This window comes from Dipodomys merriami, unplaced genomic scaffold (genome assembly GCF_024711535.1).
Source record: "Dipodomys merriami isolate MVZ:Mamm:240054 unplaced genomic scaffold, mDipMer1.0.p SCAF_5, whole genome shotgun sequence".
Taxonomy (NCBI): Eukaryota; Metazoa; Chordata; class Mammalia; order Rodentia; family Heteromyidae; genus Dipodomys; species Dipodomys merriami.
In genome coordinates this window covers 79,378,832-79,400,796 of record NW_027206068.1, presented here as the reverse complement: position 1 = coordinate 79,400,796, position 21,965 = coordinate 79,378,832, and the positions used below count along the sequence as shown (strand labels likewise).

General features: G+C 59.9%; 1 protein-coding gene across 4 annotated transcripts in view; it reads left to right on the top strand.

Moving 5' to 3' along the window:
• Ptprn2 (protein tyrosine phosphatase receptor type N2) overlaps positions 1-21,965 on the top strand; it is a 594,518-nt gene that overhangs the window by 266,893 nt on the left and 305,660 nt on the right. For all 4 annotated transcript variants that reach the window (XM_069997165.1, XM_069997166.1, XM_069997163.1 and 1 more), the window contains exon 10: positions 11,553-11,632. In XM_069997165.1, the coding sequence (XP_069853266.1) occupies positions 11,553-11,632 (80 nt within the window). The remainder of the gene's footprint in view (positions 1-11,552; positions 11,633-21,965) is intronic.

Genomic DNA, 21,965 nt, shown 5'->3' with positions numbered 1-21,965 from the left:
TACAGATCACATTTCATCGCCCAGTTCACTGCAGGTTTTGAAAAAGCCTGCACAGCAATGCTGCTCAGCTCTTTGAGGAGCTCACTCGCTCTCGTTCTAAGTGGTGGTTGGGCTAAGTCACGTGCAGGACTGTTTATCTCTAGGAGCCAGTCCTTCAGTCTTCTCCCCTGCCCAGCCCACGGGTGTATTTTGGAGAGTACAGCCTGATGTTGGAGAGGCAAGAATACACAGTTGTGACAAAAATATGGTCATGGAAGTTTACTTAGAAATATACATCTGGGGCTGGGAAGGTGGCTCAGTGGTAGAGCGCTTGCCTTGCATGCATGAGGCCCTGGGTTCCATTCCTCAGCACCACATAAGCAGAAAAAGCCAGAAGTGGCGCTGTGGCTCAAGTGGTAGAGTGCTAGCCTTGATGTGTGTGTGTGTGTGTGTACATCTGTACCATTGTTGCCTATGTGAAATTCTGGACCCTCACGGTTCTGTCCCCTCTTCTGAGATACCACAGAAGTGGAATGAGGAATCAAAGAGTTTGTAGCAGCCAAACATGGACTTGCTAGAGAAATGAGCTCTGATGTTGATGTTCCGATGACACCCCAAGCCAACTCGGCATGAGGGGTGTCCAGCCCTGCTGTTCCCGGGGACAAACATCAACATGTGGTTTGTGGCCTACAGACAAAGTTAGGAGAGTCCCTGGTGGGGTGAGATCTGACAGGTGTCAGTGTTTGCAGAGCGCTCTCCGGTGAGAGGCAGGGACGCCTTGTTCCACCGTCCAGAGGCATCGGTACTGCACTTGAACCATTTGGAGCTAATGTTGGAATTACACAGGCACCTACTGTCTACAACACAAGGGCAATGCCTGATGGACTGTCTGAACTCCACATTATGAAATTAGGCCAGCCAGCACCCGCGCATGTCTGGAGTCCTGGTGCTGTGTGGGATGGCCAGTCCCTCTCCAGAAGAGTCACTGTGGGCCTGGGCCAGGTATCCATGCAGACACAAGCTATAGATAAAGAAATCTTCCTTTTACTTCTGGGCCTCAAGGGTGTGTGCTGGCCAAGTACAGCAAGCCTCCCAAATCACTCTGACTGTGTTGTATAACTTTGAGACCTTCCTAACATCTGGTTTCTCTTAAATTAACACTTAGTACAGCCTGAGAAATTTATTAAACCCATAGTACACTAGATAAGAACAGTTAAGCAGAAAGATCCCTAAGCCATAAGTAATGTTTTGGGGGAACGCCTTATTATGTTTTCATTAATGTATGCAATATAAAATAAGTCTGATTCTCCATCAGCCTATCTATCCCATTGCCTATCTATCCATCGATCATTTACCCATCATTTCTACCCATCTCCCTGTCACCTACCCATTATCCATCCATCTACCAATCCATGAATACACTTACCCCAAAATTCATCCATCCTTCCATCCAATCTACCCACCTTCCATTTATCCACCTACCTATCTGACAACTCATGTATCTATACATCTGTCCAACTGTCCATCCATCCACTAACCATCTGCAATCCACTTCCCCATCCACTCACCCATCAATCCATTCATCCATTCACCATCCATCCATTTACCCATCCATCCATTCATCCATCCATCTACCCATCCATCCATTCATCCATCCATCTACCCATCCATCCATTCATCCATACATCTTTTTACCCATCAATCTACCTACTCAATCTATCCATAATCCATTCATCATCCATCTACCCATCCACCCATACAATCATTCACCCAGTCTCCATCCATCCATCCAGTTACCCATCCCTCCATCCATCCATCCATCTACCATCCATCCATCCACCCATCCATCCACCATCCATTCATCCACCAATCCATCCATTCACCATCTGTCCATCCATCTACCATCCATCCATTCACCCATCCATCTACTCACCCATCCATCCATTCATCCATCCACCATCCATCCATCTATCCACCCATTCATTCACACACCCATCCATCCATCTACCCACTCACCCATCCATTCATTCAGCCATCTATCATCCATCCCTCCATTCATCCATTCATCCATCTACTATCCATCCATCCACTCATTCATCCACTCACCCATCCATCCATCCATCTGTTCATTCATCCATCCATCCATCCATTCATCCACTCACCCATCCATCTATCCATCTATCTATCCACTCATCCATCCATCCACCCATCCACTCATCCATATATCCACCATCCATCCATCCATCCATCCATCCATCTACCCATCCATCCATCCCTCCATCCATGGATGTATGTTATGGACTTTAATCCAAATCCATCTCTGTCTGTGAGTCCAAGGAGGAGCATGCTAGCTACACATTTTAAATTAAGTCGTCTATCAGAAATTTAACTTACTTGTAAACAACTTTTAAGAAAGTTCATCAGTTGAAAAGAGCAGCACTTAACATTTGTGTTAATTGCAAGGCATCAATATTAAATGATTAACCTTAAAACTATCTCTTGTTGCCAAATATGTCTTGATTATCTTCTTTTTATCCACAAAGTCAAGGGATCTTGTACCTGAGGCTTGTCTACATTTACAGTGGTGTGGGGTATAGGAGAACTACCATGATCCATTGCAGATCTTGACAGCTGGTTAATGCCGAGAGTTCGGTGTGTGCGTGACTCATCTCTGTACAGATGAGGGACACTGCACTCACGAACCATGTGGAGACTCTACTGCCGATGCCACCGCCTGAGGACCTGTCACATGTCTTTAAGGACAGGATAAGAAAATTCCAGAAACCATGTCAAGCCTCAATGTTAGCATCCTGGAAATCATGTCTGATATTCATTAGCATGTTGTATGACCCTAAAAGAAGACTACTGATTGCTAGTCTGTTGGAAAGTAGCATAGAACCACTGCATGATCAAGTGCTTGGGAGCAGCTGGACATCTGTGTCAGATGGGCGCAGTTAGAGCTGTGACCACAGAACACGTTCCTATCTACGCCTATGTATGGATTGTTTGAACTGAGCCAGGGAATTCTGTAAAACCTCAGGGTTGTGGCTTTTGCAATTATGTCCAGCCTGGCTGGGGGCCAATGGCTGGAATCCACACCTGTCGCTCCTGTGCGTTAAGGAGATGTGGAAGCATTTTCTGAGCGTGGTATGCCTGGAGCTATAGCGGGGCGGGGGGGTGTACTCGGGACTCGGGCTGTCCTGTCAGCAGCACTGTGGAGCTGTAGCAGGTGGGGTGTACTCGGGACTCGGGCTGTCCTGTCAGCAGCATCCCCTTCACAGTCAGTGCGTGTGATGGTCAGCACCTGGATGGCCCCCAGGGGTCACGACTCAAATATGACACTGGAACTCCCACTTCAGGGCAAGCTGCTGTGCATCAGGTCCTGACTGGGTGGCTCTGGTGACTCTATCAAGGCCTGTCCCCTGGCGTCCATTTGCAGGTTGTCCTGGGAGCCACTATTTCCCTAGGGAAGAAAAGCGATGACACACTGCAGTGTGTCACCCTTGCCATCACACAGCGACAGCTCACCTTCACAGAAAGGCACTGGAGTCTCAGCCGCTGGGTGAGACCGCGAGGCTCCCGGAGTCTCAGCCGCTGGGTGAGACCGCGAGGCTCCCGGAGTCTCAGCTGCTGGGTGAGACCACGAGGCTCCCGTCTAGAGACGAGTTCAGGACTCAGGAGGGTGTTGGGCACTGAACGGGGCTGTCTGGTTGGAGTCAGGTGTGGTGGTTCACCCCTCTACCCCCTGCCCTTGGGAGGCAGGGATGGAGGATTGTGGTTCTAAATCAGCCTGGGCAAAATATTAGCGGGACCCCTATCTCAAAAACCAAGCCAGACCGGGCATGGGTGGCACGTGACCAGGTCCTCAGCTGTTTAGGAAGTGGAGGCCAGAGGTCCTGGTCGGGGTCAGCCTCCACGGAAAATCCTTGCTCAACCATGGCTAGGTGCAGTGGCCCCAGCCACAACGGAAGCGTAACATAGGTCGCCGCCTGTGTAGGTGCAAGCCAGGCAAAAATCTAATCCCAGGGGCTGGGAAGGTGGCTCAGTGGTAGAGCGCTTGCCTTGCATGCTCGAGGCCCTGGGTTCGATTCCTCAGTACCACATAAGCAAAAAGAAAAAAGCCGGAAGTGGCGCTATAGCTCAAGTGGTAAAGCGCTAGCCTTGAGCTGAAGAGCTGAGGGACAGCACCCAGGCCCAGAGTTCAGGCCCCACAACCAGACCAAAAAAAAAAAAAAAACCACACTGCCAGACCTCGTTTCCAGATAAGTGGGGACGCTCTCCTCGCGGTGAATGTGTGCTTGCAGCCATTTCTGGATACAGGTGAGGCAGCGTGTCCCTGGCTCTGCATCCGTGTTCCCAGGGGCACGCGTGTTCCCAGCATCACGTGTGTTCCCAGTGGCATGTGTGTTCCCAGCATCACGCGTGCTCCCAGAGGTACATGTGTTCCCAGCATCACGCGTGTTCCCAGCGGTACATGTGTTCCCAGTGGCATGTGCGTTCCCAGCATCACACGTGTTCCCAGCGGCATCCGTGTTCCCAGTGCCACACATGTTCCCAGCAGCACGTGTGTTCCCAGCAGCATGTGTGTTCCCAGTGGCATCCATGTTCCCAGTGACACACGTTTCCAGCAGCACGCGTGTTCCCAGCGGCTCGTGTGCTCCCAGCTGCACATGTGTTCCCAGCAGCTCACATGTTCCCAGCATGCTCCCAGCTGCACACATGTTCCCAGCAGCACACATGCTCCCAACGGCACGCGTGTTCCCAGCAGCACACATGCTCCCAGCAGCACGCGTGTTCCCAGCAGCACACATGCTCCCAGCGGCACGCGTGTTCCCAGCAGCACGCATGTTCCCAGCAGCATGCATGTTCCCAGCAGCACACATGCTCCCAGCTGCACACATGTTCCCAGCAGCACACATGCTCCCAGCAGCACGCGTGTTCCCAGCAGCACGCATGTTCCCAGCAGCACACATGCTCCCAGCAGCACGCATGTTCCCAGCAGCACACATGCTCCCAGCAGCACACATGTTCCCAGCAGCACACATGCTCCCAGCAGCACGCATGTTCCCAGCAGCACGCATGTTCCCAGCAGCACACATGTTCCCAGCATGTTCCCAGCGGCACGCGTGTTCCCAGCAGCACGCGTGTTCCCAGCAGCACGCGTGTTCCCAGCAGCACGTGTGTTCCCAGCAGCACGCGTGTTCCCAGCAGCACACATGCTCCCAGCAGCACGCATGTTCCCAGCAGCACGCATGCTCCCAGCGGCACGCGTGTTCTCAGCAGCAGCATGTTCCCAGCGGCACGCGTGTTCCCAGCGGCACGCGTGTTCCCAGCAGCACGCATGCTCCCAGTGGCACGCATGTTCCCAGCTGAGGCTGACCTCGGTGAGATCCCCATCCCTGTCCCGGCCTGCACTGCGAGCAGGTCCTTCCCGCGGCCTGTTGGTACTGTTGCTTCACATTTTTGTTGGCGACTTACCTGTTCTTAGACGCTCCCAGGCACAGTGCGAGCTGCTCTTCCTGCTCCACAGTGCTGGGTTGCTGCGCTGTGCCTTGGGCAGGGCACGCCTGTCTCTGAGCTTCCACTCAGGCTGAGTTACAGGCTGTGAGTTCAGCATTGATCACTCCACAGCGTGTATCAAGTGAGGTGTCGGCGTAGAAACCACACTGAACTGTATGTGTGACCAGCCCCTGGCTGTTGCTCTAGGGACGAGGGCTCTGATGGTGTTTTTGGACTGTTAGATGACTTGAGGGGCAGTAGCCACCTGGGTAACACGAACACCTGTGGTGTCTTTAGTAATTATTTGTTGAGTCTGAATTTGAATGTCAATAACACTATCTTTGTTTCCTTGTTAAACCTGGTATTTCCTCATACCCTGGTGCTCAGCTTCCTTTGTCTTTTCAATAATGCTTTCCTAGTGAAAACCCCAATTCTGTATATTGTGAGTTTTTTTAAAAACCTCAATGGAGTTGGCAAGATACTGCTCATCAATGAGCACCTCCCCAACATATCTGCTGTCTTCCTGTGAGCTTCAAGGTCCAACGTTAACCTCGAGACTTGCCAGACTTCATGCTTCTGTGTTTTACTTCCTGCTTTCTGATGCCCCTTTCTGCACTGGCATGCAAACCTGGGGTTTATTCCAGGTCTGCAAGATCTTCATGGCAAAGACAAGCAAGATGGAGCGCCTCTGGACAGTGGCACTGATCGCTCAGCCTCCTTCCCACGGGCCTCACACCGCCTCCACCTGCCTGCCTCCCATGCATCGGACTCCAGTGAGTGTCCAGCCCAGGGGCTCAGGTTCCCACCTCTGAGCAGATAATGTCTCCTTGCTGGCTGTGTTGGACAGCAGATGTGGCCAGTGTACAGCTCGGTGCACCGGGTGAAATCAGATCCCTTTCCAACCCTTTCCACTCTTTAACATTCGCCAGCGACTGACTGTGACAGCCTGGCAGATGCATGATGTTTCAGGGTGGGCACAGACTCTGGCCTGGGCACCAAGTGCCTGCAGTTTGGGCTCCAGGAGAGCGTGCTCCCAGACCCGGTTTTGGGAGAGCAGATTACAGAGCAGAGTCCGGGCTCAGCTTGTGGAGGGGTGGAGGAAGCCCCTTTCAAAGGTGAGTTGTAGGCAGCCTGTGGAGACCAGGGCCACCACTGCATCTATGGTTCCCGCAAAGGGGCCGATGCTCTTCTCTCAGGGAGTGGGAGCCAAGGCCACCTCCGGGACCAGGACACCAGGGACAAAGCCACCTCCGGGACCAGGACACCAGGGACAAAGCCACCTCTGGGACCAGGACACCAGGGACAAAGCCACCTCCGGGACCAGGACACCAGGGCCAGGGCCACCTCCAGCACCAGGACACCAGGGACAAAGTCACCTCCAGGACCAGGACACCAGGGACAAAGTCACCTCCAGGACCAGGACACCAGGGACAAAGCCACCTCCGGGACCAGGACACCAGGGACAAAGCCACCTCCGGGACCAGGACACCAGGGCCAGGGCCACCTCTGGGACCAGGACACCAGGGACAAAGCCACCTCCGGGACCAGGACACCAGGGACAAAGCCGCCTCCGGGACCAGGACACCAGGGCCAGGGCCACCTCTGGGACCAGGACACCAGGGACAAAGCCACCTCCAGGACCAGGACACCAGGGACAAAGCCACCTCTGGGACCAGGACACCAGGGACAAAGCCACCTCTGGGACCAGGACACCAGGGACAAAGCCACCTCTGGGACCAGGACACCAGGGCCAGGGCCACCTCTGGGACCAGGACACCAGGGCCAGGGCCACCTCCAGGACCAGGACACCAGGGACAAAGCCACCTCTGGGACCAGGACACCAGGGACAAAGCCACCTCCAGCCCCAGGACACCAGGGCCAGGGCCACCTCCAGCCCCAGGACACCAGGGACAAAGCCACCAGACACCAGGGACAAAGCCACCTCTGGGACCAGGACACCAGGGCCAGGGCCACCTCCAGCCCCAGGACACCAGGGACAAAGCCACCAGACACCTGGGACAAAGCCCCCTCCGGGAGCAGGACACCAGGGCCAGGGCCACCTCTGGACAGGGCTGAGCACAGACGTGTCTCTGGCAGCAGGAGAAGCGGCTGCAGCTGAGGCAGATTCCTGCAGACAGTGTGAACCTGAGCCCGGCAGGCCCCGGGAGGATTTCCAGGCAGTTCTGGTGCAGGAAACGCTCTTGCTTGGAGGCTCTTTGCTCCATGGGCTGGTTATGTTTGCCTAGTGAGTGTGTTCAGGGCTGCTGTGCGGCCCCCAGCCCGGGCGGGGAGCGTGCGGGTCCCGTGGGTGCGAAGCCCCCAGCAGCCCTGGGTGTGCCCAGTGCCCAGCACCGCAGGGGAGGACCAGCAGTGTTCACAAGCAGGAACGGGGTGCGGGAAGCGGAGGGGAGCGGGCGGGCACTCTGGGCTGGGGAGGGCTGTGAGGCCTTCTGCGGTCCCTGTGCTCAGCGCTGGCGATCCAGAGCCGCTGAGCTGCAGCCCAGACCCGGGAGGGGTGGCGTCTGTCCACCGGCCCCGCCAGGCCGCTGCTGCCCATGGCCGGTCTGCCCAGGCTCATGCTGGCCGGCAGCCTTCCGAAGGGAGGTGTGCGAGCCCTGTGGGTCCCGCGTGGGCCCCTGGCAGGAGGCTGCGTCTGCTTGTCCCCGGGTGAGGGCTTCCTGGGGACCCCCTTGTGGGCGGGGTCCTCCAGGTTCCGGGCAGACTGGGTTGGCAGGCCAGGCAGGAGTCAGTGGGTGTCTGGCTGTCGGGGCTGCCCGCCCTCCTGGAGAGCGGGTGGAGGGCCACGCGCTGCCTTCCTCCTCGCCATGGTGTCCTTGGATGTGTCCCCCGCCTGAGCCAGGCCCTTCCTGCCACCGGTTCCCATGGAGGAGGGTGGCTGGGACACAGGGCGGAGGCCCCGCCCAGGGCTCCGCGGAGACCCGCGGTGGCGGGCACGACACCGGCTGGCCGGCTCTGCGGTGTCCGGGGCCCACACCCCAGGGGACATGGCCACCGCGGCGCCTGCTGTGAGGACCGGGAGGATTCGCGGCCACACCACCGCCACGCTGGCTGCCAGCCGGATGCCCCAGCCGCGTCACCCGGAGCCCAGGCTGCTCCTCCGGGCAGACAGAAGAGAGGCGACGGTTGACAGTGTGTGGTGAGTGCTCCTGAGAACGGAAGAGGGATGGCTGAAGGCAGCCGGGCAGCAGGACTGGCGTGCCGCCCCAGAAGGGCAGCCGGGCAGCAGGACTGGCGTGCCGCCCGGGCAGGGCCTCCACAGAGGTGATGTCTATTCCCAGGCTGTTGGAGGAGAGGAGCGCAGCAGCGGGCATTCCCCAGACTCCGGTGACCCGGCCACGGTGGCTCCAGGCGAGGCCCCAGGTCCCCTTCCCCATTGCCCATCGGAGATGTGCTGCCATCGAAAGGAGCCGCCCTGAACCCAGCCCATCCGCTCTCTGTAGGATCTATTTGCCTCCCCTGCCTCTTTGCCAACAGCGCTGTGATCACAAGCACCCATCGATTGCAACGTGAGACAACTTGATTAAAATGAGCCTTGTGGCTCTCGCACAAACTGGAAGCCCTGAGTCCTGCGTGGCCCGCTGTGCAGGCCGGCGCTCGGCGGGTCTCACAGAGGCTCTGCCAGGGCCTGCCGCCGCCCGCCCCGTGCTGGGCTCCACGGGCCGCACCGCTCACTCTCCTCTGGAGCCAACATGTCCTGGCTGGACCTAGTGCCTCTGTCCTGGCCCCGCTGGGCCTGCTGGGAGTGTTATAGGGTGCCGGCTGCAGGGCCCGGGAAGCTCCTGCACTGCGGGTGTGGCGTGTGCAGGCCCCAGCGCGGGCAGCGCGGGCAGGACCTGGGAGGGCCCTCGGCCCCGGCCTGTCCGCACAGCGCCTCGGCCCTCCCGGGCCCAGCACAGCCCCCAGCCGGGTAACGTCACAGGTGATTTTCATTTGAAAGCCAGAGCCCTGCCCCTCGCCACACCTGAGTAGGAGGAGGCCGGGGCTGAACTGAAGGGCTCGGCAGGGCCCGTGGAGACCGGGCCACGGGCGGGGGGCAGCGCCGCCACGCGCCCGTGCAGCTGCGGTGGGTCTGCACAGACGGGTCCCGCGGGCTGGGCCCTCTGCCTCCGCAGTGCGGGGCTCCCGCAGGTGTGGACCAGGCCCTGGCCGGGCTCTGCCGGCCAGAGAGCCTAGGTGGTGCTGGCAGCTCTGCCCAGGGCAGCCCCCGGCCGGGCCCCGGGCCTGTGTGCCCATGGCGGCCCCGGGCCTGTGTGTCCACGGCGGCCCCGGGCCTGTGTGCCCTCGGCCGGGCCTGTGTGCCCTCGGCGGCCCCAGGCCTGTGTGCCCTCGGCCGGGCCTGTGTGCCCCCGGCCGGGCCCCGGGCCTGTGTGCCCACGGCAGCCCCGGGCCTGTGTGTCCACGGCGGCCCGGGCCTGTGTGTCCTCGGCCGGGCCTGTGTGCCCTCGGCCGGGCCTGTGTGCCCTCAGCGGCCCCGGGCCTGTGTGTCCACGGCGGCCCCGGGCCTGTGTGCCCTCGGCCGGGCCTGTGTGCCCTCGGCGGCCCCAGGCCTGTGTGCCCTCGGCCGGGCCTGTGTGCCCCCGGCCGGGCCCCGGGCCTGTGTGTCCATGGCGGCCCGGGCCTGTGTGTCCACGGCGGCCCGGGCCTGTGTGTCCACGGCGGCCCCGGGCCTGTGTGTCCTCGGCGGCCCCGGGCCTGTGTGTCCTCGGCGGCCCCGGGCCTGTGTGTCCTCGGCGGCCCCGGGCCTGTGTGTCCTCGGCGGCCCCGGGCCTGTGTGTCCTCGGCGGCCCCGGGCCTGTGTGTCCTCGGCGGCCCCGGGCCTGTGTGTCCTCGGCGGCCCCGGGCCTGTGTGTCCTCGGCGGCCCCGGGCCTGTGTGTCCTCGGCGGCCCCGGGCCTGTGTGTCCTCGGCGGCCCCGGGCCTGTGTGTCCACGGTGGCCCCCGGGCCTGTGTACCCTCGGCGGCCCGGGCTGGAGAAGGAAGGCAGGGCTGCTCTCCTCTCCGCAGCTTGCATGGTGAGTTCAAAGAGTTCTCTTCATCGTCTGCAGAGAACATTTTCAGCACCAGAGGCACTGTAGGCCTGGGGCACATTCTAGTCTCCTCTCCCAGGGAGCTTGGTGGACACGTTCAGCTTCACAGACCACCCCGTTCCTTGCGTCCCGTTGCTAAGATGTGTTGTCCGAGTCACTGTCTCAGTAGTGGGTGGTGAGGAGAAGGACTCTCCCTCCATGTCAAAGAGCTTCTGAGCTCCCGTCCTGGCTCCCTCGAAATAGGAACTGTCTGCTCTGTGGTCCCCCAGAAGATGTGGGAGGAAGGCAGACTGCTGTGGTTGGTGTCCTGTGGGGTGGAGAGCTCAGGGCCGAGCGGAACTGTGAGGGGAGGTGGGCCGTGGTGCTCGCAGCGAGGTCCGCTGGCCTCCGTGGAGGCCCAGCAGGACCCGCCCCCGCTGGGCCTGGGTCAGAGGACGCAGCTGAGAAGAGGCTCAGCTGAAGGACACCGGGCGAGGAGAGGGCAGGGAACTCCTCCGAGAAAGTGACGCTGTTGTTTCAAAATTATGTTCATGATATTTAAAAAATGTCAAGCAATTTCGGTAATTCCTGCCTAGCGATTTCCTACGCGTCGTTTTGTGATAAATAGCTGTCGGTGACTTTGCCGGTTTTCAAAACAGCTCCCAGAGAGGCGTGAGCCCCCCCCTGCGCCCCTTTGGGGGCCACCCCCACCCCCGCCCTGCGCCCCTTTGGGGGCCACCCCCACCCCCGCTCTGCGCCCCTTTGGGGGCCATGTTCTTCCTCTCTGCTTGTAAGGATGGATGTCTTGGGTTCCTGGGGCAGAGATGAATTTATGTCCTGCTGTGTGTTTTCAAAACATAAAACACACGAAGTGGACTGAGCACAGTCATGGGGCGGAAGGCAGGCCGCAGGGCGCAGGCCCACACCCCTGCCCGGCGGCCTCGCGTCACGCCGCAGCTCCACAGATGGTCTCGAGTTGCTTGCTCCTGGACACGCGGCCCTCCGTGGTGATGTTGCAGTGATTCCATTCTCAAATGATGTCTTTCAGGGTTCTGGGGCCGGCAGTGACCTTCAAAGTGAGCGCCAACCCCCGCAATGTGACGGCTGTGGATGTGGAGAAGGTTACGGGTAAGTCTGTGTCCACGCGCGTGTGCGTGCACAGGTGTGCTCACTGGAGCACGCCAGGAGAGCAGCGGTGCGGAGCAGCCCGGCGGCTGGGCGGAGGAGGGGGCTCAGGGTCAGTCGGACACCAGGGCCTCATGGCCCGGCATCCTCGAACGTGGGGCCTGGCTTTTGCACTGCTGAGTCTAAGAGAGAAAAGAAAACTGTTAAACTGTTTTGGAAAAGCGAGGCCCAGCGCCGCTTGCTCAGTGTGGTGTGCTGCTGGTGTGAGGCTCTCCCGCCGCACTGGGGGCGGGGCGCAGGCTGACGTGTGTGGTGTCTGAGCAGGTTGGAGGGCGCTGGGCTTGCTGTTCAGATTCCGGGTTTGTGGGTGTCTTGAGGGACTGTCCTGGAGTGGGAGCAGACTCGGGGTGTGGTGCTCGAGGCCAGCCCGCACTCCCGGCTGCGGAGCGCGGCTTCCGAGAGTTCCAGACCTGCGGTGGCCCGCCGCGGCAGGGCCAGTGCCCCGTGTCACAGACGCGCTCTGCGTTTTGCACGGCTCCTCCGCCGGGCACGGCGAGCGCCGCGTGGACGGATGTCTGCTCTCCCCGGAGGGGCTGCGGCGTACGCGGGGAGCTCTCCCGGGACTCTCGCTTGCGGGTACTGACCTGGACCCAACGCGTTCTTTGTCTTCAGAAGCGTCTTTGCAAGGTAGTGTGCGTTCCAGAGGTCTGGTGGATCTCGGCTTTCACAAGGCCCCGGGTCTGGTGTGCAGCGCGGGGACGGTCGGGTGCTCCGGGGACAAGGGGTCAGGAGGTGGCTTTCCGGGCGCCCGTCGTAGACATCCAGCCGCCCCTTTGCTCAGCAGCATCTGTTTAGTGTGTGCCGGGCTCCGTGTCAGTGCTCACCAGGTTCAGCCAGGACCCCACGGTGTGACCCTCATGGAGGGGCGCGGGGACCCCACCACCATGTGACCCTCACGGAGGGGCGCGGGGACCCCACCACCATGTGACCCTCACGGAGGGGCGCGGGGACCCCACCATGTGACCCTCACAGAGGGGCGCGGGGACCCCACCACCATGTGACCCTCACAGAGGGGTGCAGGGACCCCACCACCATGTGACCCTCATGGAGGGGTGCGGGGACCCCACCACGGTGTGACCCTCACGGAGGGGTGCAGGGACCCCACCACCATGTGACCCTCATGGAGGGGTGCGGGGACCCCACCACCATGTGACCCTCACGGAGGGGTGCGGGGACCCCACTGTGTGACCCTCACGGAGGGGCGCGGGGACCCCACCACCATGTGACCCTCACGGAGGGGCGCGGGGACCCCACTGTGTGACCCTCACGGAGGGGCGCGGGGACCCCACCACCAGGGTCACATGGGAGGGCGCCGGGACCCCATGCCGGGGTCACACGGAGGGCCACTGGGGTCACACGAAGGGCCACCGGGGTCACACGGAGGGCCACCGGGGTCACACGGAGGGGCGTGGCAGCGGCTACTATGGCAATCCATCCAGTGCGAGAAGGTGATTGGTGTGAAGCTGGACTTCTGGAACTTGAGGGTGTTCTGAACGGGAGAGCGCGGGTGCAAGGCAGACTTTCCCACGTGCAAAGCCATGGCGGTGCTCACCGCAGTGGCCGCCATTTGTTCACTCACCCAGCTATTGCCCTGTAGTGAGCACAGAGCTGATGATTGAAGTCGCGTCTTGCTCAGTCAGGCATGTCTGTGTCAGGCGCTGACACGGCTGGAGGAGTGCTCGCCTAATACGGGGTGCAGCCCCCCGGGCCCTGATCGCTGCCCCTCACCTGAGACAGGGGTGCAGCCCCCCAGGCCCTGATCGCTGCCCCTCACCTGAGACAGGGGTGCAGCCCCCCGAGGGGCCCTGATCGCTGCCCCTCACCTGAGACAGGGGTGCAGCCCCCCCCGGAGCCCTGATCCTCACCTGAGACAGGGGTGCAGCCCCCCCAAGCCCTGATCGCTGCCGCTCGCCTGAGACAGGGGTGCAGCCCCCCGAGGGGCCCTGATCGCTGCCCCTCACCTGAGACAGGGGTGCAGCCCCCCCGGAGCCCTGATCCTCACCTGAGACAGGGGTGCAGCCCCCCGAGGGGCCCTGATCGCTGCCCCTCACCTGAGACAGGGGTGCAGCCCCCCCGGAGCCCTGATCCTCACCTGAGACAGGGGTGCAGCCCCCCCAAGCCCTGATCGCTGCCGCTCGCCTGAGACAGGGGTGCAGCCCCCCCAGGCCCTGATCGCTGCCGCTCGCCTAATATGGGGTGCAGCCCCCCCCCCAAGCCCTGATCGCTGCCCCTCACCTGAGATGGGTGCAGCCCCCTCCCCGGGGCCCTGATCGCCGCCGCTCCCGCCCTGCCCTGTGTCTGTGTTGCGTCACTGCTTCGTGCTTCACGTGCTGTGCGGTTATAACTTCCTTGAATGTATGAAACCAGTTCGTTTCCTATTTTGAATAATGCCGTGCTGCTCCGGCTGCGCCTGCTGATGTACAGGGAGGATTATAAACAAGTGTGAGGTCCCGAGGAGCCCGTGGGGGCGGCAGAGACGCCCCCGGGACGGGCACCGGGGCCTGTGGGGGGCAGAGTCTCCCCCGGGACGGGCACCGGGGCCTGTGGGGGCAGAGACGCCCCTGGGACGGGCACCGGGGCCCGTGGGGGGCAGCAGAGACGCCCCCTGGGACGGGCACCGGGGCCTGTGGGGGGCAGCGTCTGCAGGTGCAGCCCACATGGAGCCCGATGGGGAGAACTCAGGAGTAAATGCGATTCCTCGTGGGCTCGCTTGCGTCATTGCCAGCCTCCCCATGTCCCTCCTGGGACAGGCGCACGGCAAAGATGGCTGTGGTGTCACCGTGCTCACCACCGGCACATGAACTCAACAGCCCACGGAGGACCTGGGTGCCCTGAAAATGCACCGCGGCGGCCTCTGCCCCCGGGGCTCAGCACAGACAAGGTCGCAGGGAGGGGCGGCCTGCTAAAATGAATGACTAGACATGCAGTGGACGCCACGCTCGTCCCTTCCAAACATCACGAGGTGTGCATGCTGCACGATAAACGCGTACTGACATTCAAAATACCTCCTTGTCCTGAGTGATTTTCTTCGGGAAATTCCTTCCTTCCTTTCCTTCCCGTCCTTCCTTCCCTTCCTTCCTTCCTTCCTTCCTTCCTTCCTTCCTTCCTTCCTTCCTTCCTTCCTTCCTTCCCGTCCTTCCCGTCCTTCCTTCCTTCCTTCCTTCCTTCCTTCCTTCCTTCCTTCCTTCCTTCCGTCCTTCCCGTCCTTCCCGTCCTTCCTTCCTTCCTTCCTTCCTTCCTTCCTTCCTTCCTTCCTTCCTTCCTTCCCTCCCTCCTTCCCTCCTTCCCTCCTTCCTTCCCTCCTTCCTTCCTTCCTTCCTTCCTTCCTCCCTCCCTCCCTCCCTCCCTCCCTTCCTCCCTCCCTCCCTCCCTCCTTCCATATTAATATGCATTAAGTGTATGGAAGAACAGGTGTCATTATATTCTCATACGTGTAGACTGTGCACTTCACTGTGTTCTCATACGTGTATACTATGCACTTCTTTCGAATGACTTTCCATCCCCTGCCATGCTGCCTCTTCCTCTCCTCTGACACCAATGCTGCTGCTCCTACCCTCCCTGTTAAACTCGAGATCTGCATGGGAGGGAAACAAGCAGTGTCTGTCTTTTGGAGTCTGGCTCAGAACAGTGATCTCTGCTTCCATCCATTTCCTGCAAATGACATGACTTTGTGTTTTCTTTTTCTTAGCACATTTAGCTCTCCAAGGGTCCAGGGATCAGCCAGTCTTAGCTGAGAGTTCTAGAAGGCTGCCAGAAGAGGGCACATGCTGTGGGGTGTCGGGTTCCCTGGAGTGGCAGGGGTTCCCTGGGGTGTCAGGGGTTCCACAGGGCGTCAGGGGTTCCCTGGAGCGGCAGGGGTTCTGTGGAGTGCCAGGGGTTCCCTGGGGTGGCAGGGGTTCCACGGGGCAGCAGGGGTATCAGGGGTTCTGTGGAGTGGCAGGGGTTCCCTGGGGTGTCAGGGGTTCCGCAGGGCATCAGGGGTTCCACGGGGCAGCAGTGGTTCTGTGGGGTGGCAGGGGTTCGGTGGGGTGGCAGGGGTTCCACGGAACCACCGGGGTTCTGCGGGGCATCAGGGGTTCCATGGGGCAGCAGGGGTACCACAGGGTGTCAGGGGTTCCCCGGAGTGGCAGGGGTTCTGTGGAGTGCCAGGGGTTCCCTGGGGTATCAGGGGTTCTGCAGGGTGTCAGGGGTTCCCTGGGGTATCAGGGGTTCCGCGGGGTGTCAGGGGTTCCCTGGGGTATCAGGGGTTCCCTGGGGGCAACGTCTGCTATGGTCCTTCCAGACAGAGCCCACTGTAGTGCTGGCCTGCTCCCTTCCCTGGAGAAACAGAGCCGTCGTGTCCACTGCAGGTGGGGTAGGGGTGTCTCCTGGTGTCTCTGGAGACAGAGGTGTTACGATGCAAGAGCCCTGAAGGTCCCAACCCTGTGACATGTCTTCTGCTTGCCAGCGTTTCAGGCCTTGGACCCTGGACAACCGTGGAGTGCGGGCACCGCAGTCTCACAGCTCTCCCTCTGGACAGAGGGAGGGCAGGCAGTGAGGGCGGGTGCCCGCACGGGGCCTCGGGGCGGGCGGGTGGACGTGGCTGTCCCTGAGGCTCGGGGGTGGGCGTCTGACCAGCACCCACAGCGGTGCAGCATCGCTCCTGAACAGCAAGTCCGGCCCAGCCTCCACCTTGGCGGGGCTGCCCCTCACAGCAGCCACGTTTGCGCCCACGCAGCAGCGCGGTGCTGGGGCGGCCCTCCGAATGCCCCCCGCTGGGTGACTCCATGGGGCCTGGGGCAGATCACACCTGTGCCACCTGTCGCAGGAAGGGGCGGCGGGGGTGGGGGATGCACTTTGTAGGTGTGTCAGTGGCAGGAACAGGTCTTGGGGCATGAGGGTATCAGATGCAAACTACTCAACAGACCAGTGGGGCTCAGCCAGTGCCAGAGACGGCCCGCTCACCAGAGACGGAGACGGAGATGGAGACAGAGACGGAGACAGAGACAGTGATGACCTGCTCATCAGAGACGGAGACGGAGACGGAGACGGAGTTGGCCTGCTCATCAGAGATGTAGACGGAGACGGAGATGGAGACAGAGACGGAGACAGAGACGGCGACGACCTGCTCACCAGAGACGGAGAGGGAGACGGAGGCGGCCTGCTCACCAGAGACGGAGACGGAGACGATGACGGCCGGCTCACCAGAGATGGAGACAGAGTCGGAGACGGAGACGGAGACAGAGACGGCCTGCTCATCAGAGATGGAGACGGAGACGGAGACGGAGACGGCCTGCTCACCAGAGACGGAGACGGAGACGGAGACAGAGACGGCGACGACCTGCTCATCAGAGACGGAGACGGAGTTGGCCTGCTCACCAGAGACAGAGATGGAGACAGAGACAGAGATGGAGACAGAGACGGCGACGACCTGCTCACCAGAGACGGAGACGGAGACGGAGACAGAGACAGCCTGCTCACCAGAGACGGAGATGGAGACAGAGACGGAGACGGCCTGCTCACCAGAGACGGAGATGGAGACGGAGATGGAGAGGAGACGGAGACAGAGACGGAGACGGAGAGGAGACAGAGACAGAGATGGAGACGGAGATGAGACAGAGACGGAGAGGAGACGGAGAGGAGACGGAGACAGGAGACGGAGACAGAGACGGAGATGGAGAGGAGATGGAGATGGAGACGGCCGGCTCACCAGAGACAGAGACGGAGATGGCCTGCTCACCAGAGACGGAGACGGAGATGGAGACGGAGATGGAGACGGCCGGCTCACCAGAGACAGAGACGGAGATGGCCTGCTCACCAGAGACAGAGACGGAGACAGAGATGGCCTGCTCACCAGAGATGGAGACGGAGACGGAGACGGAGACGGAGACGGAGACGGAGACGGAGACGGAGATGGAGACGGAGACAGAGACCGCCTGCTCACCAGAGACAGAGATGGAGACGGAGACAGAGACGGGCTGCTCCACGGCTGGCCTCTGCATGCAATCTGTGCTGCCAGGGTCGAGACCTGGGGCTCCTGCAGCAGCTGCACCAGCTGATGGAACCCGGCGCTGAGGCCATGGGAGGCAGCTCCTGTTTCTCTGGCCGTCCTGGGTCCCCATGGCAAAGGCTGGTGGGGTGAAGTTGGGGAGAGGGCGTGTAGTTTAGTTCCATTCAAAGCCCAGTTTTACTTTTTTTTTAATTGTGAAGATACCGTACAGAGGGTTACAAGCAAGGTAATGACTACATTTCTTACCAAGCATTGTGGCCTCTACTGTGTTTCCCCTCACCACCCCTTCTCATCTCTCCGCGCCAAAGTTATAAAGTTCGTTTTTCGACATATGACTTGTACCTCTCATTGTTGCAGTGGGTCCACCTGTGTCCCTACTTAAACAATTTGTTTTTTCCCTTCCCCTCTACAAATTATACCAACATCAAATACAGTGAAAGCAGGGGTTATACCGTGGGGGAGGGTCTATTGGCCATCCTTCTTTCCTCTTCAGAGAAGTTTCTCTGTAAGTCTTTAGCCCACTTATTTATTGGGCAGTTGTTTCTTTGAGGATTTGTTGTTGGGGATTTAATTTTTTGAGTTCCAGGTATATTTTAGATATGAGACTCTTGTCCATTGTATGGCTAGTGAAGATCTTCTCCCAATCTGTGGGCTTTCTATTGATCTTGCTAGCTATGTCCTTTGCCATGCAGAAGCTCTGGAATTTCATGCAGTCCCATTTGTCCAACCTCTTTGATTTGTTGTGTTTCTGGATCTCTATTAAGAAAATTTCAGATACCAAATTTCAAACTCTACTACAAAGCCATAGTAATCAAAACAGCTTGGTACTGGCACAAGCACAGATCTCAGGACCAATGGAATAGAATTGAAAACCCAGAAATGAACCTAAAGACCTATAGCCACCTCATCTTTGATAAGGGAGCTAAAAAAATAGAATGGATGAAAGACAGCCTCTTCAGTAAATGGTGCTGGCAAAATTGGTTCACTACTTATAGAAAACTAAAGCTAGATCCTTATATATCACCCTGCACCAGAATCAACTCCAAATGGATCAGTTTTCTTTTTTAAGATTCTTTCTTGATTGTTACACTGTGCCTCACCCTCCCTGGCTGGGCCTGTGCGCGGCCTCACCCTCCCTGGCTGCTGGGCCACAGACCAGGCCCTGTGCTCGTGAGACACTAGTGCACTCACACCCACAGACCAGGCCCTGTGCTCGTGAGACACTAGTGCACTCTGCACACCCACAGACCAGGCCCTGTGCTAGTGAGACACTAGTGCACTCCTCACACCCACAGACCAGGCCCTGTGCTAGTGAGACACTAGTGCACTCCTCACACCCACAGACCAGGCCCTGTGCTCGTGAGACACTAGTGCACTCACACCCACAGACCAGGCCCTGTGCTAGTGAGACACTAGTGCACTCACACCCACAGACCAGGCCCTGTGCTCGTGAGACACTAGTGCACTCACACCCACAGACCAGGCCCTGTGCTAGTGAGACACTAGTGCACTCCGCACACCCACAGACCAGGCCCTGTGCTTGTGAGACACTAGTGCACTCTGCACACCCACAGACCAGGCCCTGTGCTCGTGAGACACTAGTGCACTCCTCACACCTGTGACCAGGCCCTGTGCTCGTGAGACACTAGTGCACTCACACCCACAGACCAGGCCCTGTGCTCGTGAGACACTAGTGCACTCTGCACACCCACAGACCAGGCCCTGTGCTCGTGAGACACTAGTGCACTCCTCACACCTGTGACCAGGCCCTGTGCTCGTGAGACACTAGTGCACTCACACCCACAGACCAGGCCCTGTGCTCGTGAGACACTAGTGCACTCCTCACACCCACAGACCAGGCCCTGTGCTCGTGAGACACTAGTGCACTCCTCACACCCACAGACCAGGCCCTGTGCTAGTGAGACACTAGTGCACTCCTCACACCCACAGATCAGGCCCTGTGCTCGTGAGACACTAGTGCACTCCGCACACCCACAGACCAGGCCCTGTGCTCGTGAGACACTAGTGCACTCACACCCACAGACCAGGCCCTGTGCTAGTGAGACACTAGTGCACTCCTCACACCCACAGACCAGGCCCTGTGCTCGTGAGACACTAGTGCACTCACACCCACAGACCAGGCCCTGTGCTTGTGAGACACTAGTGCACTCCGCACACCCACAGACCAGGCCCTGTGCTTGTGAGACACTAGTGCACTCCTCACACCTGTGACCAGGCCCTGTGCTCGTGAGACACTAGTGCACTCACACCCACAGACCAGGCCCTGTGCTTGTGAGTTGGTAGTGCTCGTGTTGTACGATGCTTGTGGGTATTGAAATTCTCTTGAAGGCCGTGTTAGTGCGCAAAGGCGGCCTTCGTCAAAGGCCGCCCAGGAGCGGCAGCTCTCCTGTGTATGAATGTCAGCATGGCTTAAAGGTAGACACGCAATTATCCCTTTTAGATTTAAAAACAGTTTGCATTCCATTAGCACCTTGTCTTATTACCATTGCAAATGTGGGAAAGCAGGTCTGGAAGGAAGTCTTTAGCACAGGCAGTTACACAGCTTCCACCATGTTATTAAACAGCACAAATAAAACGTCTCTCAACTTCACCACCTGACCAGCTCAGGCACAGACATCAGCTGGTAACTCATGGGGGGCTCCGGCTGTCCTCTGCTTAACGACGTGCGCTTACGTTTCTGTTCAGAAAGAGCCGGGTGCTGGTGTCCTGGTTGATCAGCGTCTAGGCAGCCTCTGGGTTACACTGGGTTTTCTGACTTTCATCAGCAGGACAGCGAGTCTTCCGACGGGCTCGCAGGAGTTGCGGTCTGCTTCTTGCTTTGAGATCTCAGGACCGAGGGCCGTGCCTGGCCTGTCCCAGGCCGGAGCACATCACCCCCAGCGCGGCCACAGCCACCTGCCCGACCTCTCACGTGGAGGCACTCGGCTGACCCCGGCCTTCATACTGCGGAAACGCAAGGCCGCAGTGCTGGAGATGGAGCCTACAGCCCGGCTGGCCACAGCCTGTCTGTCTCTGTCGACACCGCCACAGCCCTTGCTTCTACCGAGACCTGGGTCTCCCCTAGCCTGGCAGCCCACTCCCTCCCTCCCACTCTCCTCCCCCCTCCTTCCCTCCCTCCCTCTCCTCTCCCCCTTTCCTCCCTCCCCCTTTCCTCCCTCCCTGCCCCGCCCTCCCTCCCTCCTCCCTCCTCCCTCCCTTTCTTCCTTCCCTCTACTTTTGCCCCACAGGCTGTCGTCAGAGCCCTGAGCCGCCCTTCCTGGCCCCCAGCCCCGCCTCCTCGCGTGTCTGGCCACGCCCAGCCACACTGGCCAGCACACTCTTCTCTGGCTGTGTTCACAGCCAAGGCAGTTAGTTGCCCGGCAGTGTGGCAGGCCACAGGGCCCGCCAGGCCTGGCGTGTTTGCTCTCGGCCCTCACACAAGAAGGCTTCTGACCTCACATTCCGGGGCAGCGCTCTGGGGCAAGAGTCCACGCGGGCCAGCAGGCCCCGGCCTCAGAGACGGAACCACGCGGGCCAGCAGGCCCCGGCCCCAGAGACGGAATCGGTGTGTGCCCGGCGCCGCCGCCGCGCCGTGGCTGGCCCGTGCCGTCTGTGTCCCCAGGGCAGTCTCCGCTGTGAGATGGGTGGGGACTCAGGAGGGGCAGGCTCTGCGTGGGCCTGGGGTCGGGCGAGGTCACGGAGGCGGAGCCTGCAGTGTGGTAAGAAGAGCCCGGAAGGCACAGAGGTCACGCACCAGCTTTCCCCCAGGTGTGGCCCCGTGCTGCTCAGGCTCTGGCGGCAGGCGGCGGCCCCTCGAGTGGACCAGAGCCGTGGGCAAGCGTCAGCCCCGCTCACGTGGCGTGAGCTTGCTCCGCGCTTCCTGACTGCAGTTGTGGCACACCCACACTTAAGTTTGCCGCGTTGCTGGCCGCAGGTCATCAGGGATGCTTGCTAACAGGGAGCGGAGTGTAGGGAGGGAGACTACAGGGCTGCGTGGGTCTCCTCCCTGCCACACCCCCGGGGAGGCCTTGCAAGGACCCCGCCAGTCCCGTCACAGCCACAGCTGGTGGGCCACGGGGAGATAAGACGTGGCGTGGTTCTCCCGAGCTCTGGCACCCTACTTCTAACTTTATCTTTGAATTGAATGCCGCGTCGCTCTCCACCACCACGCCTCTCCCCTCTCGAGTTCCGTGTTCACATATGTGCATCTGTTATCAGCTGATGCTCAGCCAGCGTCCTCTCTGTCTGTCTGTCTGCCCCTGCCAGCAGCTTCCACCTCTCAGACGC